Genomic DNA, 20,087 nt, shown 5'->3' with positions numbered 1-20,087 from the left:
ATTTGCCTACCTCCCTGGTTGTGTTATGTGTATTTGTGTGTGTTTATGTTTTAATAAGTTATTTTATATATATTTTATTTTAAATGCTGTTTTGATATTCACTGCTTTGGGGACTCTTATTTGGATGGAAAGGCAGCATAGGAATGTTTTAAATAAATTTATGACAATATTTGTGAGAGTGAACAGTGCCATAAGGTTTAAGATTAATGCCCATCTTAGATGTCCCTACTAACCTGGAATGAATTAACTTTGTGGTTTTATCATCTTTACAAGTGATAAGGAAAACATTAACATATCTACAACAGTAGAAAAATTGTGGTAAAAAGGACTTCAGTAACCACCCAGTTATATATATTTATGGACAGCATGTTTTCTCACACCTGTGTACTATTTTAGTTTCTTCCTCCACTCCTTTCTTCTTGTTTCCTGTTCCCTGTGTAATTAAAGGACATACTGGATGATGTGACATTGTATCATTAGGATGACTCTTAGTAGATGAATTTATACGACTCTCATAATCTTGCTGGTTCTAATTGAAATTAATTAAAATTAGATATCAGCTGGAGATATTGTGTTGGTTTTTTAAAACCAACCATTTTGGTTTGGCTTTGGTCATCATCTGTGAGTCATCTGGACTTGTTCTGTAGCAGCGGTGAAAGTAGGTAGGGCCCTACAGGTACAGAATGCAATCAAAAGATTATGAGTGTGGTAAAACATGCAATCCACATTTATCACTGCTCAGCAGCTGTTTGTACAGTACACGTTTCCTTTTCTTGCAGCACTCTGTGCACAGGCTGATTTTATGAAGGGCTGCTGGGTGTATAACCCTCTGCCTACAGGCAGGACTGAGTTAAATTATCTTCTATTCTTTCCACTTCTTTGATTTTATGATTCACAGTTCTGCATGGTACAGACTATACATACACTTGAATACATGATTATGTCTGAGCAAAAAGATTCTCCGAAGTCCAAGGAAGGAAGGCAGGAAGACTTCACTGAAGTCAACTGGCTATGGACCAAGCACTGGTAGAATAAATTAAGGGTTTTAACAGAGGCTCTTTTGCTGCTATCTATTGCAGCTTGTCCTTGGGGGGAAAAAAACCAGCATTGCTATGCATAAAGTCAGTTTTTATTTTTACAGACAAGTTCTTGTCTGCTGACATTTGTACCAGGGGACAAGTGGAACCATAAAAGTTGTATTTTCTCAAATAACCGTAGGAACTTTTAAAGTGCTATAGAAAAATGTAACTTCCTCTTTTCAAAGTTGTCCTTTTAAAAGAATTAACGACCTAACCACGATTACAAATGCGTGGTTAAAAGTAGTTTGGTTACCTGGGAATTGTCCGCTAAAACAAAGAGAGCTACATTGTCTGGGAAATTATTGTCTGGGAAAATTTTGTCTGGGAAAATTTTCCCAGACAATTTTTCCAGAAAATTTTCCCAGAGTTACATTGTCTGGGAAAATTTTCATTTTCTCTTACCTCTTACCTCTGAGCTCTTTATTTATTTATTTTTCTCCTCTGCCTGCTACTTACCAGAGCAGGAGCTAGAGAGTTCGATAGGAAAAGATAGATCTTGCACACTAAACACTCTTAAAACAGTACACCAAACGTATAAAGTAAATCATGCAGCTTTATTATACTTACAAGGAAATATAAAGCAAAGAGAGAAAGCAATACTTAACTGAATATATATATGACAGCACGCACACTGACAGACAGACAAAGGCCGTTAACGCATGGCTCCTTTGTGCTGGTAAAGGAGCACGCTTTTTTAACGTGGGAACCTTTTTACTGCGGGAAATCAAACACACGGCACAAAGGAGGATCCAGCGGGAGCCGCCGCCGCTCTTTTCTCCTCCACCTCGTTGTCCCCGGGTGGAGGCTGGCAGCAAGCAGAAGCTGCTGCGGCCGGGGGACTGGCAGAGCCGCCGCCACCGCCCTGCTACCCCCCGGGCAGCTGCTAAAGGATGTTGATGCTGAAAATTGTGTGAGGTTTTTTTAAAAAAGAAATCAGTGAAAGTAAACAGGCAGGAAGCTGGCGGCGGGTGGACTGGCGAAGCCGCCACCCTGCCATCCCCCAGGCAGAGCAGGGGGGAAGCCGGTGGAGGGTGGGGTCACCGCTGCTCTGCGCTCCCCTTCCCTGGGTCGAAGTGAGAGGAAGCTGAAGGCAAATGGAGGCTGCGGCGGCTCCTTTCCCCGGGCGCCGGAACCTGCACTTGCTGCCGGCTTCCCCTCGCCTCTACCCGCTTCCAGCCGGGGGGGAGGGGAGAGAGAGGCACAAGGTGGGGGGGTAGGAAAAGGTGCCAGCGCTGCGGCCCCTGCCGGCCCGGAAGTCTCCCAGCAGGGACTCGACCCGGAGGAGCATGCACGGGCGAACTCCTTCCTTTGTTACGCGACTTCCATTTAAGTCGCAATAACAGAGGAATGGGTTCTCCCGGGGATATAGTGAAAGCAGGAGGACTGAACGCGTATGTGGGTGAAGCACGTGCGTGCAGACCTCCTCAATTCGCTGCATTCTTGGGAGAAAAGAGGGAGAAAGTGGCCATGTGTTAATGGCCAAACAGTCAGAGATCTCTGAGGTCGTTCCAAGGAAGAGACAGAAATGGGTCTCTCAGAAGGACCAAGACTGGACAACTGGACCAGCCTTTTATAGCCTGAACCGTGAGAGAGGGTCTCAAACAGCCCCCTCCTGCCAAATTCTCCAGGAGATGCAGTTTCACAAATCATGACTAATTTTGTTTGGAATATCCTGTTCCAAAATAAGTTTTCCATGTCCAGGTCTCTGATAAACTGCCTGTTCCGCCCGTCAACCAGTGTACAAAAACAATTTCCTTCATTCGTAAGCAGAAAATCTTGCTGCCTGTTTAAATAACCTTGTTACTCTGAACATGATTTGGAGTACTTAATATGCTTTGGGTGACTAGCTCCTAGCAATGCAATCTCCTATGCCCTTTAGGGTCAAGATCCTAATTGGAGCTGAGGTCAGCTAAAAGTCAGGTCTTCATATGGCTTCTAAGTTATAGATTCATAAGCTGCAGATTAATAAACTTGGTTTTTCTTAACCCAAACCAATGTTTAATATAAAAAGAATTCTCGCCACAGATGTGACCTATTGTGATCTTATTTCTTTGGCAAAGTGACTACAAAGATTGTGATCTTGCTGCTGTTGAAATGGTTGAGCTGATCATTCCCACATGTGTTCTCCAATAATTATTGTTGGGATACAGTTGCATCATATTTATTCCATTGCTGAATACTGCTGGTCCACAGATAAGTAAGTATTCAGAATTGGAGTGGACTATGGCTGCATTTGCCCTGACCTGGATGACCCAGGCTAGCTTGATCTTGTCAGATCTTGGAAGATAATTAGGGTCAGCCCTGGTTAGTATTTAGATGGGAGAAGACTAAGGAATTCCAGGGTTGTTATGTAGAGGCAGACAATGGCAAACCACCTCTGAATATCTCTTGCCTTGAAAACCCTACTGGGTTGCCATAAGTCGGCTGCAACTTGATGGCACACACACACGGCTGCATTCAGATGTGGTGATCAGGTTAGTTTAAACTGCAGTTTTTTGAGGTAACCATGGTTAGTGTGGCAGACAATTAAAGCTAAACCAGTTTGCTCAGAACCTGTCTGTTAGTAATAACAGCAACCTACAGCAAAACCAGCAAGGATTTTGTTCTTGCTTCTTTACAGTTGCAGCTCTTTGCCTGGATGGTGGTGGTAACATGATAGGATTAAGCTATACCTAAATGAATCAACTAATGTACTATAATTCATAAACCAGGATGTAACTCTGATGAAGAATCCCAGTTTGAGGCTTCCTAATAACCAGAATAGCTAGTGTGTGAAGGTCATACTAAACTCGAGTTTACTCAAACTGCAATTTGAGTAATGTGTTTATTGTATCTATTTATTTAAAACATTTATATACTACCCCTTCAGAGATCTGCTCAAGATGGCTTATAAAATAAAACAAGTTAAAATCACTGAAATTCACAACCATTACAAATCCAGCTAATAAAAACACAGAAACATGAAAAGCCCAGAATGTCAAAATCTGGCTGCATAAAATATCCTCATAGTAGTGCTACCACTGAAAAGCTCTGTCTACCCACCTTACCTTTGCAAATGGGACAGAGAGAGCAAAACTTGTTGGGAGATCTTAATTGGTGTGTTAGGTAGTAGTGGAAGAAATGGTCTTTCAAGTACTCTGACACTGAACTGTTTAGGATTAATAGATGAGAACCAGCTGAATTGTCCGAGAAACAGATGGGCAGCCAATGCAGATCTTTAGCACAGGAGTGATATGAACCCTTTATCCCATTCCCAATAATAGTTTTAAAACATTTTTCAAAGGTAGCCCCACACAGAGTACATTACAGTAATTTAACCTGGTTGTGATTACAGCATGGAACACCATGGCCAGGTCACACTTTTCAAGGAATGGTCATAGTGGCTGTATCAGCCAAGGCTGATAAAAGGTAGTATGAGCCATTAAAGAGATATGAGCCTTCACCTATAGGTAAGGATCCAGCAGCACATCTCGGCTATGAATCTGCTCCTTCAGAGGGAGCACAACCTTCTGTAGGGCAGATTGACTCCAGCAGCTTTGTCATTGTCCAACAGTGCCTCAGTCTTGAGTGAGCTTCAGTTTATTTACCCTCATCCATCCCATTACTTCAGGCATCTTATTCAGGACTTCCACAAACACACCCAACTTGATGGTTAAGGAGAAACAAAGCTAGGTGTCACCATATATTGGTGGAACATTACTCCAGATCCCCTGATGATCTCTCAGAGTGTTCATGTAGATGTTAAACAGTGTGAGGGACAAGATAGATCCCTGTGGAACCCCACTACTTCAATGCCATATGGCCAAGCAGCAGTCCTCCCCAGCTCTACCCTCTGGATTCAGCCAGTTGAGACACAGCAGAACCACTGAAGCACAGTGCCCCCTATTCCCAACCCAACAAGCCTCTCCCGAAGGATACCATGATTGATGGTATTGAAAACTGCTAAGAGGTCTTGGAGAATCAACAGGGACACATTCCCCTGTCACTCTCCCAGTGCAAATCATCAGTCATGGTAACCAAGGCCATTTGCATCTCAAACCCAGGCCTGAATCTGGATTTAGATTATTTGTCTCCTCCAAAACCACCTGAAGGTAGATTATTTGTCTCCTGCTAGACCACCTGAAGCTTTGTAGGTACCACCAGCTCAAGCATCTTGCCTAGGAATGGAATGTTGATCACTGGGTGATAGTTCCTTAGCTCAGTGAGGTCTAGGGATGCCCTTCTTGCCTCTTCCTCCAAAAAGCAAGCCTGCAAAGACAGCTAGTAACTACAGTTACCATTAATGATTTTTTTGCTCTAAACTAGGATTTGTAATTAAATTCATATCCTGTGCAATCATTGATCAGTTGGTGAAGGCTCATGTACCGGAGAGGGAAAATCTGGGAAGAGTGAGCATCGTAATATTGCATCCTAGCCCTGAAGTCTTAGCCATTCTTAACAGAGAAGTTTTTAAGCTTCTGTTCTTTCTATACTCCTGCTACTACTAGACTGTTCTAGAAATGTACATCGTTTGGCAGTCTGTCACTTAGATATCACTTATCACTCAGTTGTATGTGTGAGCTGTCTCTGGTGGAAAGCATTGGGTATTATATGATATGAGATAATGATAGCAATCTGAGAAATTGGTTCTTTTAAGCATGCAAGTTGTTGCTTAAAGTATTTAGCATACTTGTGTTATTTGCTCTTCCCTCTCACTTTCATTACCATCCTGTTTTTGGGCCAGAGATTTGCACAAAATAGTCTGTAGTTCTTAAGTCTTAAAAATCCATCATGTTTCTAATTTCCCCCTCCTGTTTTTGCATTCTGTACAAATTTGGTTCCCGTTTGGCTGCTGAGTAGCATGTTCCATTCCACTTCAGGAGCAGAACTACTGAGGAGTGATTTCACAGATTCAAAGTAAATGCCTTTTATAAATCCATTAGGTGTAAGAAATTTCCTTGTTAATTTGAGATAGTTGGGAGATTTGGGAGTCCATCTTGCAAAACATGAGAAAGAATGATAGGATGTAAAAATAATTATGCATTACAGGCTTATGCAGCATGTTTAAAAAGATCAATATTTTTACTTGACTGTTTTATTTCTCCTTGTGGAAAAGAATCTATGCAGTTATGGATTTAGTAAGCTTTTCAGCACCTTGTTTTGCATTTTAGTTTCCTCTGTGTTCTCATTCTCTCTTTAGAAGGTCTGTTTACTTTTCATTTCCTATCGTTTGTTGTGCTGAGAGGACAATTTTTCAAACTGTTAGTTGTCTTTAATATTAGATGTGTATGGCTGTAAATTCCATTGAAATTAGCAGGATTACTTGAAAGTAAAATGTACCAAGTGCAGTTTCTGATATTATTCACTATTTGATGGGTATGCCTATTCTCAGTATAACTGAAAACAATCTTTAACAGTCAACAAAAAAACTGTCATTGTCTTAGAGGACTCTGCACAGATTTTATTTCCCATAGTAGTAAGTTGGTGATTGCCTGGACCTGGATGGTCCAGGCTAGCCTGATCTCATCAGATCTCAGAAGCTGAGCAGGGTCAGCCCTGGTTAGTATTTGGATGGGAGACCACCAAGGAATACCAGGGTTGCTGTGCAGAGGAAGGCGCTGGCAAACCACCTCTGTTAGTCTCTTGCCATGAAAATCCCCCCAAAAAGGGGTCGCCATAAGACGGCTACAACTTAACCGCACTTTACACACACAAGTTGGTGATTATGAACAGCAGAAAATAAATTACTTCCAGGTGCATGAGTTGGTGTGTGTTATACTTAAGAAACGTAAGAAATTCAGGTACAGGTTTTTTTTTAGAAATGATTTACCATTGTGACTTTACTCTGTTCATAATTTAATTCTTTATTCTGCAAGCTGTTACAGAATTTGAGCAGGCATAATGGCAGTTTGTTTTTGCAGTTGCTTACTGATTCTATGTAAACCTGTTAAAAGAGAGCTTTCTCCCAGCTTTTTTCCATGTTATCATATTCTATGGTGATTTACCACTTCCATCAGGGCCCATTCATAGAATATTTGAACAACTTCAAAGTGGCTACTTCCCATGTGATTCCAGTAATGCACGTAGTAAGTGGTTGTATGCACGCGATACGATTATTTCCCATACTGTGTTGCCATGGCGAATAATCATGTCAGTCAACTCTCCCATGTGGCCATTTGCCACTCACCAGACCAGTACAGGAAGTGGCCACACTGAAGCTGCTCCCATGCAGGTCATTGTGTTTCACAGATAAGTGAGTTTTACAGAATGCCTGTTCTGTAATTCATTAAACAGGTGTCCAGTGGCACCTTAAAAGGTAAAATCATGTATTCCAACATAAGCTCTTGTGAGTCATTGCTCGCTTGATCAGATTGATAAGAGATTAAGTACATTAAAGGTAAAGATCCCCTATGCAAAGCACCGGGTCATTCCTGACCCATGGGGTGACATCACATCCCGACGTTTCCTAGGCAGACTTTGTTTAATGGGTGGTTTGCCAGTGCCTTCCCCAGTCATCTTCCCTTTACCCCCAGAAAGCTGGATACTCATTTTACCGACCTCGGAAGGATGGAAGGCTGAGTCAACCTTGAGCCGGCTACCCGAAACTGACTTCCGCTAGGGTTGAACTCAGGTCGTGAGCAGAGCTTTTGACTGCAGTACTGCAGCTTACCACTCTGCACCACGGGGCTCCTATTAAATACATTAGGCCCAATTTATATATAGAACAGATAGGAGAGGGGAAATATACAATATACGAAGAGAGGCTGGTTCAAAACAAGATCAAATCAGAAGAGTGATCAGTTCACTCAGCACTTCCATCTGTCAGCAATGCTAATTCTATGACCTTAAGCAGATGATGAGAGGGAGGGCATCTTGGACATGTTCTGGGCATGGAGTAGGGGTCACTGAAGGTTTGTGGGGGAGGTAGTTGTGAATTTCCTGCATTGTGCAGGGGTTTGGACTAGATGACCCTGGCGGTCCCTTCCAACTCTATGATTCCAGTTGTTGTTAGATAGTCAAAATGTAAAACGTAGTGCTGGATGAAATGGCATAAGTAGATACAATAGGAAGTATTATACAATGATTCAGAGCACACATGCTTTGAAAAACATGCCTAGGTTTATACAGTTTCCTGAGAGGAGTAGCCATCTCTGCCAGCATTCTCAGAATCTCTACTGGCTGCTTGTGCATGAAACAAATCATCAACAATAGAGCCAGCTGTCTCCTTTCATTTAATTGAACTGTCAGTTGAACTCCATTTAGATATAAGCTAAGTTTCAAAGGTCAGTATTGTTTGTTATTTTGCTGATGATGTATTTGGTGGAAATTTTCAGCAATCCTAAAATTGTGGGTGGAATAAGATTGAAGGGCATAGTCCAATAAATTGTTCTGCTTGGTCTTTATTTATTTGAGTGGGAACAGCATTTGTTGATATATCTCGTTGTTTTAAACCCACTCATCCAATCTTCTGTCTTTTCTCTACATTGTAAAGAGTAGGTTTTATTCAGGGCAGCATTTGATTAGTTAGTTTGTAATTATTGGCAGTTGTAAATTGTGATATTAATTTGTGGCTTTTAATGTTTTTAATTATTTTTGTTCTGTTTATATTGTAAGCAGCCTTGAGTTCTGTAAGGTAGAAAGGCAGCTGATAAACGTTTTAAATAAATAAATAATAAAATAATGTGTTATGGAAAATCTCAAAATTATTTAAAATAAAAAAATTGATAATGAATATCTATTATGATGTCTTCTATGTTCTGCAGTGTTTTGCTGCAGTGTTACTGGTTTAGCCTAATCACTAGCACTAGAGAGGCAAAGCTCAATGGTGGACCATGTAGAAGGTCCCAGGTTCAGCCCTGGTATATCCAGGATCTTGGATCAGATAGATATTGGTGGTGGAAAGTGCTATAAGTAAGTCACAGCTTACTTATGGCGACCCTGTAGGGTTTTCAAGGCTTTGAAGCCAAGACAAATTCATAGGTGGTGTGCCATTGCCTGCTTTTGCGTGGGCTGAGAGAGTTCTGAGAGACCTATGACTGGCCCAAGGGTGCCCAGCATGTTTAATGTGGAGGAGTGGGGAATCAAACCTGGTTCGACAGATTAGAGTCCACTTCTCTTAACCACTATACAACACTGGCTCTCAAGAAAGACAGGTACATTTTAAACATCAGTGCTGTTTATTTGCTGTTGAGGTATGTGGTAATATTTTCCAGCAATCCTAAGATGATAAGTGGAGTATACCTCAGTTGAAATACCTCAGTTGAAATACCTCAGTTGAAACCCTGGACAGTTCCTGGCAGTCAAAATATATACTACTTAGCTAGATGGACAATGGTCTGACTCAGCTTCATAGGTTCAGAGTACATAAAATGCAGATACTGCACTAAACTTCCTGATGACGCTTACAAGTTGCCTGTACAACATTATTTTTAATGCTTCATAATTTACTAGCTCTCTTGCTGCAGTCTAAGTTCTGATTGCCTGATGTAGGATTTCTCTGATGTTTTCTTTTAAGCAGTCAAGAGATCAAGACATTTGGAAGAGATTCAAGGCCATTAGTAGGAAAAGAAACAAAGACTCTAAAGGCCAGGCCTGCTGGGAAATGGTGATTTTTTTTAAAGTCACACTGTAGTACTTTAAGATTATATCAGTGGAGTAGATTATAGAAGTTCCAGAAGTCAGTGACGAGTATCCCATTTATATTTTTGGTGGGTTTGATTAATGTTCCTTATAACTTATTTACCTTATGGTGTATCTTGCTTCCTGCTCTCCTATATATAGCAGATAAGGACAATCCACTGCTAATGTTTGGGATAAATGTTGATTTCCATTGCTTCATTCTTTTTTGCTGGCAAGAAAGAGAGTATCAAGTTGTTGGGAGCTATGGGTGCCCCAATGCCATTAAAGCTTTGGCTGAGATCATCAGCAAACTTTGGAATGGACACTGAGCTCTATATCTTTTGATCTAAACCCCTGGAGGCAGATGTGAAAGTCCTGGTCCAGTATCTTAAGGCTGTGGTCATGTGGGCTGAGAGTTAACAAACTGAAGCTTTATCTAGACAAGGAGGTGATGCTCTTTGGGAACACAGAGTATTTGACTGGTGTTGATCAACCAGTTCTAGATGGGGTTGAGCTTTCTTGGTAGCTTTCTTCAAGTTGAGAGTTTGGAGATGCTCTTGGACCTGGCCAGGTTGGGACTGTTGCTAGGAGTGCCTTCTTTCATTTACATCTTGCTTGTAAGCTTGTCCCTTATTTAGATTCTGCTGATTTAGCTAATCTGATCCATGCTACCATAACATCCAGATTGGACTACTGTATGTGAGGCTACCTTCGAAGACATCTTGAAAGCTTTGATTGGTACAAAATGCAACAACAAGATTCCTGTCAAGAACCAGGCTCTCAGATCATTTAGTAAATATTACATATATTACATATTGCATATAATAGCTGCATCCATGACTTCATAGGCAAGTTACATAGATGCCAGTAGAACCTCCAAGAAGGAATGCTTATGTAAGAATTAGGAAATACAAGTGGGGTACCCACAAGGACTTGTGGTGGGCATCTCATTCCCCCATTATGCCCTTGTTCCTTTTCCTGAAAGCTCCCATAACCTCTCTCCTTTCCCACTTCCTTCCCTCCTTTCCACCCACCAGCCAACCTACCTTTATCTGCCCCCCTGTATTCAGCTTTCCTTCCTTCCCTCCTCCTGTCAACCTCTCCATGGAAAAACTATGGCCCAGTTGCACAGTGCTAGTTGATCTGGGCCCATTTGTACTGGTGGGAACCTGCAAGATTCGTCTTGTCTGTTCACTGCTCCAATCTCTGGACTGGATTTAAGTATCTGGATACTTGACAGTGGCTTGCTTGAGCATTTCCCATACTGCATTGTAACAAGGGATTCCCTCTTACATTCAATTAGAGGTTCTGAGCTAAACATTTTCCAAAGGCTTTGCCTCTAAACTGCTTAGTAACAGAGTTCTTCAGGATTTATCTATTAAAGGGTGATTATCAACCTTTAATTCTGATAACACAAAAGAGTAAAAGGGTGAGTTCAGTTCTTTGAAATTTAACCAGCAAACCAGACAGAGAACCTGTAGAAACATTGATCTTTTATTGAGATAAGAAATTATTCTCTTTATCAAACAAGACAGAAAAAAAATACGGGCATGAAAAGGTTAACCCTATAATTACTGTGAAAATAAATGCTAAAATTATCAAAGTTCCTAGCATTGCTTGGTCATATTATAGCAAGTAATAGTTTAAAAAGAAAACTAGGTTTTACCAGTTGTCTCACTGTTTTTAGAGATTATCAAAAGCCCAGAAATCTCACCTAGTCTTCTTCTTCTGAGACTTCTATCCAAAGAACTCTGATTTGCTTGTCACAGTCGTGCATATTTATATAAAAGTATCAATGTTATTTTTCCCTAAATCTGTTCTATCATAATCATGTAATTATTATCTAGATCAAAGCTTCTTAAACTGTGGGTCGTGACCCCATATGGGGTCGCATAACTGAATGTGGGGATCACGAAAAAGTTGGCAACAGTAAAAGCTTTCTTTATGATTTAGTATCAGTAAATGCTTGTATACCTATTTTATATATTTATATACCCGGAGTTACGTAAAAATTTATCAGGCAAAAAGGGATCACGAATGGAAAAAGTTCAAGAAGCCCTGATCTAGATAACTGATTGGTACATAACTAAATATGTAATAATCAGCATAAATGCAAATAAGCCAATCAGTTTATGTGCCTGTGAGTTACATCTGATATAGCAAGATAAGAAGGCCAACTCTTAACCTGTATTAAAAATAAATTAATCTAACTGTTCTGCAACTGTTTCAATTAATTGTCCAAGATGAAAGTAATGGTAAGCAAAGAAGGTTCATTGACAGTTGAAAAGTGTTTGAACTCTCAGTTAGCTTGCAAACTCAGCCAGAAAAGGTTAGTGATATCATAGCTACCACTACAGCTTTAAATGAGTTCCTGGTTTGGGAAGAACCAAACTGTTTGTCCAGATGTTACCATATATTGAACTTAGACAATGAGGAAATCTTCAATCATGCTTCAGAAGCATGAGGAAAAAAGGAAGCTGGAGCTGCATAAATATGGTCTGTGTCCATCGCAAACAAACCTGTTTGTGCCTAGAGCCAGTGAGAGGAAATCTGATGCTTACGTATTGTTTGAACCTAGGGTTAAGGAGAGCATTTATAAACGATGCCTTCAGCTTATACCCATGGTAGTTATTTTAAAAATCCCCATAATCTAAGGCTATGTCCCTGTTCCGTGAGTTCGATAGAGGACCTCCCACATATTTTGTTTAGTTGCCTATTTTATGACTCCATTCATTTTAAATTAACTCAGCCTATCCCAGATGTATTAGATACAGTTGAGGGCCGAGTTAGATTTTTAATGGCAGACGTTAATTCTAAGATCACGCTTAGCGTGGCTTTTTATTTTTTATCATGTTAGCGTCTAAGTTAAGGGGAAAAATTGTTGAAAATTAGGCTCTGAAGTTGCCATAGAAAGAATATTTTAGGGGAACTGTAATCAGCAGTAATGTGTATATACGTGACTGTTTGTAACATTTTAAAAATTTTATTAATGTAATTCTGGGTGTTGTGGGTTATATATTGTGTATGGTTTTAATCTGAATATTGTTAAGGTCTGTGACTAAAATGTTAATAAAATTGATTGCTTACATAGTGCAGCAACAAATTCAAAATTAACCAGGTAGCTGCTGTCCAGTCTCTAGCTGGCCTGCCACCTCTTCGGTGTTCACTTCACAGCCTCCATACCTCCCTCTTGCTTCCTTTGGAAAAAACTTTTGCAGCTCTACAGAGCAGCGGTAGCCACAGTGTGGCTCCGGTGTCTGCCCAAATAGGTATATTTTCAGCTGTGATTCTCTTTCCGAGCAGAGAAAAATATCCAGTTTCTAACTTTCCAACTTTGCCGTATTTTTGCCATTGATTTATTATTTATTTTCTATCAAAAGCATGGTTTGCTTTTTAATCATAATTTTTTTTTTGCCCCCCAAACATGGGCATCTTGCTGATCTGTAACGGGAGCTGTAACTGCTCACTCCCCACAGTTTTATCCTTTGCCTGCTTATGTGAGTTTAATGGGCTGGGACGGACAATTGACACAGCAGCCTGCCCACCTGCTGCGGCGCTGTTCCTGTGGCCGGAGCCAGCATTTTAAAACTGGCAGAGGCAGCTCAAAGAATCCGTCTCGCTGTGCTTCTCTTTCCAGAAGGAAAAACCATCGTGTAATACTCTCACAGTAGTGGATGTGGTGCCTCCTGTAATGAAAGTGCAATGAAAGAAGAGCACAAGCACTGTATTTCGAGGTGGTTGTTGGAGGGGGGGATCATACTGCCCCTGCAGATCTGATGCCACTGTGGCAGTGATGATTAAAGAGGATGCGGAGGGTGTGTGTGTGTGATTTGATGCTTGTTAGTTCAAGTTAATTTCTCATTAGTTGTTCTGCAGAATAGTTGCATGATACTGAAATCAAAGAAAGAAATCTGCCACAGAAGCAGGCTAGTGGGGATGGAGACTATTGGCTCCATCTGTATTATGATTGTGAGGTCTGATGTGGGGGATTTGCATTTTTGTGATATTAACATTTATTTAAGATACTGGGTTGGATCATGCCAGATTTTTCAGATTTCCCCCTCCTTACTCCAGCCTCCCTCCCCTGTGGCTTTTTTGCATTCAGGTGCCATAACCCCCTGAATAACCATTTTTGGTGGTCAAAGGGGATGCCTTCCTTCCTTTTACACCAGCAGAAAAGCTTGTTGGGTCCATCTATGGTTTAGCAGAGAGTTTATGCATATTGCAGATTCTCAAGCTGGCATAAAATATATCCATGCAAAACCTCTGTAAGGGTTGGATGTTGTTGAACTTTTTATTTATTTATTCATTTATTTTGTGATTTCTTGACCTTGACTCTAAAATTTGTCTGCATAAGGATTCCTCATATTGTTAGTTTATGGCTAGAATACCAAACAACCATATTGTGTAATAGTTCTCCCTTAAAAGAAGATATGTTGTGGCATACATTCCCTTGAAATGTTTTGCTTCTAGTTCTAGTCTGTGGTGAAAGAAAAAGGGTTGCGGGCAAGGCACATATGCCAAAGGTATTATATTTAGCCATAATCAGATTTTTTTTCCTAGCACATTTATGCAGCAGAATATGCTCTCTTAATTATTAGAAAGAAATGTGTCCCAGGTGATAACTGTGTCAGGCCAGTGTGGCCTGTGGGGCATAGGATTCTTATGTTTGAAAAGAGTTTGCAGACATGGTGACAGGCAAAACCTGGTTAAAGTACCTTCTACATCCCTACACAGCATGGTTGCAAGGGCTATAAAGATGTGTGGTATAAAGTTCCCTTCAGGAGCGGCTTTGTGGAAGGTTGCCAAGTAACTAATCCTGTCCCTGCTGTTCAGATTAAGGTCTTGAAAAAAGCCTGGTAGTGAACAGGTAGTGTCCAACATGGCTTGACTAGCTTTTTTCTGTATGTGAAGTTTTTTTTTTTTTTAAATTATATATGCTAGTTTGCTGTGAGGGCAAGTCAAGTTTATTAATACTGTCTATTTGACCAGCCAGAAGTTAGTATATCATATTGTTCAACTTGATGAAACTGTAAAAACTATTACAAATTACAAAAATTGATAAAAATCTGGTATTAATAAGATGTACAAAATTAGTGCATGACACAAAAGTGGCTTGCCAACTTAAGTTTACTAAAAAACTAGATTGGACCCTTTCCAATGGAACAAAGGTGGATGAAGGTGGCCCAAGTGTGGTCAATTGGGCCAAGGTTTTCGCTTGATATAATTTAAGTGCGGCTGGCTGTGAGGGCAAAATGTTTAGATGAATCATAGAATCCATTTGCAGTTGATTGCTATTAACATTTATGTTGAATTCTTTCAGTCTGAATTTTTAATATCACCTTACAGTTTCTTATGTGCTAATTTCCATAGTTTGCCAAACTGTGTTGTGGTCAGATAGCAATATCTGTTCAGTACCTTATTTATACACATATGAATTTGCATCTCTCCAGAGTCTCAGGCAGAGGACTTTTAGCTGGAGATGACAGGGACTGAACCTGGGACCTTCTGCATGCCAAGCAGATGCTCCACCACTAAGCCACAGCCCCTCCTCTAAAATTTAATTGCAAGTAAAGTAACTGGTGAACCTTTGCATTGTCTAGAAAAAAATAGATTTGGAAAGTGTTCTCGAAAATGTTCCATAAAATTATCCAGTGCCCAAAAATAAGCATGAACTCATTTAAACATATTTATTTTTGGTTCTTGTAGGTTATCCGGGCTGTGTAACCGTGGTCTTGGTATTTTCTTTCCTGACGTTTCGCCAGCAGCTGTGGCAGGCATCTTCAGAGGAGTAACACTGAAGGACAGTGTCTCTCAGTGTCAAGTGTGTAGGAAGAGTAATATATAGTCACAAAGGGGTTTGAGCTGAATCATTGTCCTGCAAAAAGTAACAAAGGTAATGTGCTAACCATTGTCCTGTAAGTATCAAGATAATGTGCTAATGAGGGTGTGGTATGTTAATATGGAACCATTGTATCCTGAAGTGATCTGTTAATGTGTAAAATCCAAAGCGCTTTGGATGCCACAGCTGCTGGCGAAACGTCAGGAAAGAAAATACCAAGACCACGGTTACACAGCCCGGATAACCTACAAGAACCAATAAACTCTGACCGTGAAAGCCTTCGACAATATATTTATTTTTACTTATATTTAGTGAACAAGTTAAAAAATATCCAATGTTAATTTTATGTCTCAATAGCAACAAATATTTGAACTGAAATATTTGGTTAGGGGGGAAATCAAGGGTAGTTTAATGTTATAGTGAAATAAATTTGAAATTTTATTGGAATAATGCTCATAAAATTAAAAGATAATATTTTACGTGCACTTCCTTCTCAGTGTAATCTTAAGTAATTACACTCTTCTAAACCCATTGATTTCTATGTACTAGGAAGGGTGTAACAGCATAGGGTTGAACTGCTAAATGTAAGGGGAAGGAAATTAAGGCACTGAAAATCATTGACACACTAATTTTAATACATTCAGAGACCTGTGAATGGCATGCAGTGGATGTCCAGTCATATATTTCAACAGAATTCAACTCTCTTCAATGGACTCAGTGGCAGTGCAATCCTAAACAAAATAACACACTTCTGTTCATTGAACTGAATGGGTTTAGAAGGTTGTGACTTTCCTTAGGAGAGCACTGTGGGGTATTCAGCCTCACTCTCTGTAACATCACTTGCATTACTTTGTTTATCTGTATTTGTGGTTTTATTCCTCCACTCCTGTTTACAAATCCATAAATATATACATGCTTTCCCATTCAGTTTCTAGCATCAATCACCTGAAAAGCATAAAATCCAGCTTTGAAACTACCGAACTTGTAGGGTTGCCAACCTCCAGGTGGTTAAGCAAAAACGATCAACACTAGGCCCAGTTCTACACATATATTCAAAAGGAGACAGTCAATACAAAAAGTAGTGCAAGCAATATCTACAAGTGAGCTATAATCTAACAAGGGGACATAGTACACCAAGTATCAAAGAACAAAGTCAAGGAACAGTATATGCAAGAAATCTATGTCTAATGTTTCCCTTTGAGTCCTAAAGACTTTCCTATATATCAGTCTTGGAATTATATTTTCCCAGTAATTGTGGAGTAAGGTACTAGTGGTAGAGATTTATTTTGTTGCTCGCTAACTGAATAATTTAAATCTTGGCTGTGATGCTTTGCATAGACATTATAATTTTTATCATGTATACTGTCATGGCTGAAGTGGTGAAGGGGATCTTCTCCACTTCATATCCATGTGTGGCCGGGAGCTGGGATTGGCTCCCCAGCATAAGTATATATGGTTAAATAGACATAGTTGGAAGTTTCAAGCTTAATAAGCAATGTGCACTTTTAGTTAATAAATTCTATATTTGAATAATTTGATACACTTGAATGTAATGAGGAGACTTTACAGTTACCTCCTCCCAAAAGGCAGTTTTGCTCTGAATTGTTTGAAATAATGCCGCTGTGTCCGAGTATTTAATTTATGAAGTTGTTTCAGTCCTAAGGTCATTTTGTATCTAGTTTGCTGAGGTATGAAACAAGTGCTGTCATAGCGCAAGAGAAGCAGGCAGAAAGTGTACGCCTGACTTTCTGCCATAATCAGGCCCACAGACGTTCCTGCTTCTGTGGGGATTTGGGACACTCCTACAGATCAGCTGGACAGCCTGAGCGCTTGGCTACACTTCTGTTTGGCTCTGCTGGCCCTCAGGAATAAAGTGTAGTTTCATACTTTAATACATGGGACAAATGAATTTGCCACCACTGTGCTAATTGATCTAAAAAGATGTTTCCTTTTCAGGAAAAATATTTCAAATTCTTACATGCCAGTATCACATTTTTAGACGTTTGGGACTTTTTAATATATGTGTGTTATATCTTGGGAGCAGTGTAGCTATACTACTTACATCTCACTGAATCATTCTGATGTTTCGAACTGAACATAAAAATAAATGAATCTCCTGTAAAAATAAGGTTTTTCTTTTGTGTCTCCATTGACCTTAAGGAAAACTAAATATGCATTGCAGATATCAACACATTTATATTATCCAGCTTTTAAATTTACGGAATAAAAAATATTGTTGTTTTCTTTAAAAGTTTTAATACAGTTGTATGTTGGATGCTATTCTTTCTCTGTTCTAAACAGTGAATTGTGCAACTCTAACCAGACCACTTCCTATTTAAACAAAAAAATGAAAGGGAAAAAGAAATAGCACTAACTTCCTGAATGACAGCATTCCAGTTCTCAGGCTGGCCACGATGCAGCTGCCAATCAGAAACAGGCCTAGGAGGGAAGCGCTTGGATGCTGTTTACATGCTCTGTGATTTCTCTTGCTCAATCCTGAGACAGTACAATTTGGAAACTCCTCCCGGTTCATCGCTGTTACATGTCTGTATGACAGGCCAAGAAACTTTAATCCCAGTATCAAATAGAAAACAAAGAGAACCTCTGTAGTTTCAGGTAAGATGACGATCACATTGAATTGTAGGAGAGAAGAGGAAGCCTTTTCATGTGAGTCGAGACGTTTTTGAGGTTATAGCTTGAAAAGTTGTTATACCATAGTGACTTTAGGTTTGAAGAATGACAGGGCAAAGCTCACCAGAGATAAAAACCTGAAAAATGTGTTGCTGTATAGTATAGATGTAATGCTAACATTTATGAACTGAAATGTACTTTTTGGGGTATAGTAATGTTAAGCAAAACAGAAAGCCTAAATCTATAGCACATAGGGAAAGCACAATATTTTCGCTGTTAATTTTAGTAATTTAGATGGATGTATTCTCTGGGGGGGGGGTTGTCAATGCATTAATGCACAAATGCAAGGTATTTAATTTCAAATACAAATCAACTTTGTGAAATGGAACAAGATATTTTTCATTGGAGTTCATGCTTCTCCAAGTTGAAAGCCCATAAGAAGATCTGTTTGCATTTAGAAAAAGGATGCTGGTTGATATATATGTATTTTACACATGGAATATAAATAGTATTTATGACTACAAAAAAGGAAGCCAGGAAGAATCACTTCGGGCTGAACTAGAATGTCATTACAAACAGATAAACCGAGAATATCATGTAGGTCTCTAGTAATCCTTGTGGGTTTTCATACAATTTGAACAAACTTCCTGTAGAAAAACTGCATCCTTGCCATATTTTGAGAAATGTTTAGTTCAGTCATGATGTGACTCACTTTTTCAGTTATGTATGTATTTTTTTTAAGTGTGGATTTTTAGAACAGCAAAAATATTCTGTTGAGTATGACTGAAGTATAGATAAATCTGCAATATCTCATCCTGTTCAATTTAATAAATAAATATTTTCATCTTATGTCTTATGTTACTAATGATGGTTCCTGAATAAAGATGTTTTCAAGAGCGTCAAAGGGCTTGGATGCCTGTAAGTCCAAAGGAGGCAGTGTCAGTTAGTGGCAGAATCGAGTTACAGTGTTCACAGAAATTGTTGCCGCAACCGCTCCTCCCATCCTTCCACAGGAATCTGCCAGCTGTGATTCATGGAATGATTTTTATGCGCTGAGTAATCCAGCGGTTTGGCTTTTCCTTTGCTGTTGTACTTTCTTTGCAAAACAAAAGTCTCTTCCTTTTTAAAACAGAGTTAAATTAATAAATCCATGCCAAGATGTGTTTCAGAGGGTAGCAGACTTTTCTCTCCAGCAACCTTATTCCTTAAAAGAGGGTAAACAAAATATTCTAAATAACAGAATCTAGATTTTGCTTTTGAATAATGTTATTTTTAAAATGTATTTTGATAGTATTAGCATCCTTCAAGTATAAGTGAGATAACACTATTCATTTGATTATGCCTTTTCTTTTTCTAGATCGTACTGAAAGAAATAAACCTGACCACCGCTCTTCAGGGTGAGACCTCTGTTTTTGCTTTTATTTTCTCCTTCTTTGGATTTCTTTTGTTTAAAGTTATGGTGATATACATTAGATCTTCTCTAGTAGTAGAAAGTAAACACAGGCTTTTACGGAGGCCCAAACGGTCCCCCCACCAATAGATAAATCTTTAATAGGATCTAAATATGTTCTCTTTCCACTAAATTACTTCCACTGAGCAGGAAAACAAATGACTTGCTTAAAAATGTGCACAGAATTAACAGTTGTTCCTCTTTTCTGAAATCCCATGCATACAGATCCTGAAATCCTGTTGAATACAGATATTTCTGAACAGCTACATTCGGATCCAGTAGCAGAGACCAATGAAATTTGGGGTGTATATCTCTAAGGTGCTTCTAGACTGGAATCTAGCTGTTCTACTGCAGACCAACAAGGCTACCCTGAGTTATTTCTGAGTAGACATACTTAGGATTGTGCTATTACAGCTGTGAAAAACACACCCATTGTGGGTCCTGACAACCCTGAATTATGTCATTAAGCTAGAAAGAGATCATGCAG

The 20,087-nt window shown here is 39.5% G+C and overlaps 1 protein-coding gene across 1 annotated transcript in view; it reads left to right on the top strand.

Moving 5' to 3' along the window:
- SH3D19 (SH3 domain containing 19) overlaps positions 1 to 20,087 on the top strand; it is an 89,005-nt gene that overhangs the window by 11,865 nt on the left and 57,053 nt on the right. The window contains exon 2 of the mRNA XM_056855313.1: positions 19,508 to 19,547. Within this exon, the coding sequence (XP_056711291.1) occupies positions 19,508 to 19,547 (40 nt within the window). The remainder of the gene's footprint in view (positions 1 to 19,507; positions 19,548 to 20,087) is intronic.

This window comes from Euleptes europaea, chromosome 9 (assembly GCF_029931775.1).
Source record: "Euleptes europaea isolate rEulEur1 chromosome 9, rEulEur1.hap1, whole genome shotgun sequence".
Classification (NCBI taxonomy): Eukaryota; Metazoa; Chordata; class Lepidosauria; order Squamata; family Sphaerodactylidae; genus Euleptes; species Euleptes europaea.
This window is presented reverse-complemented; position numbering and strand designations above follow the sequence as displayed.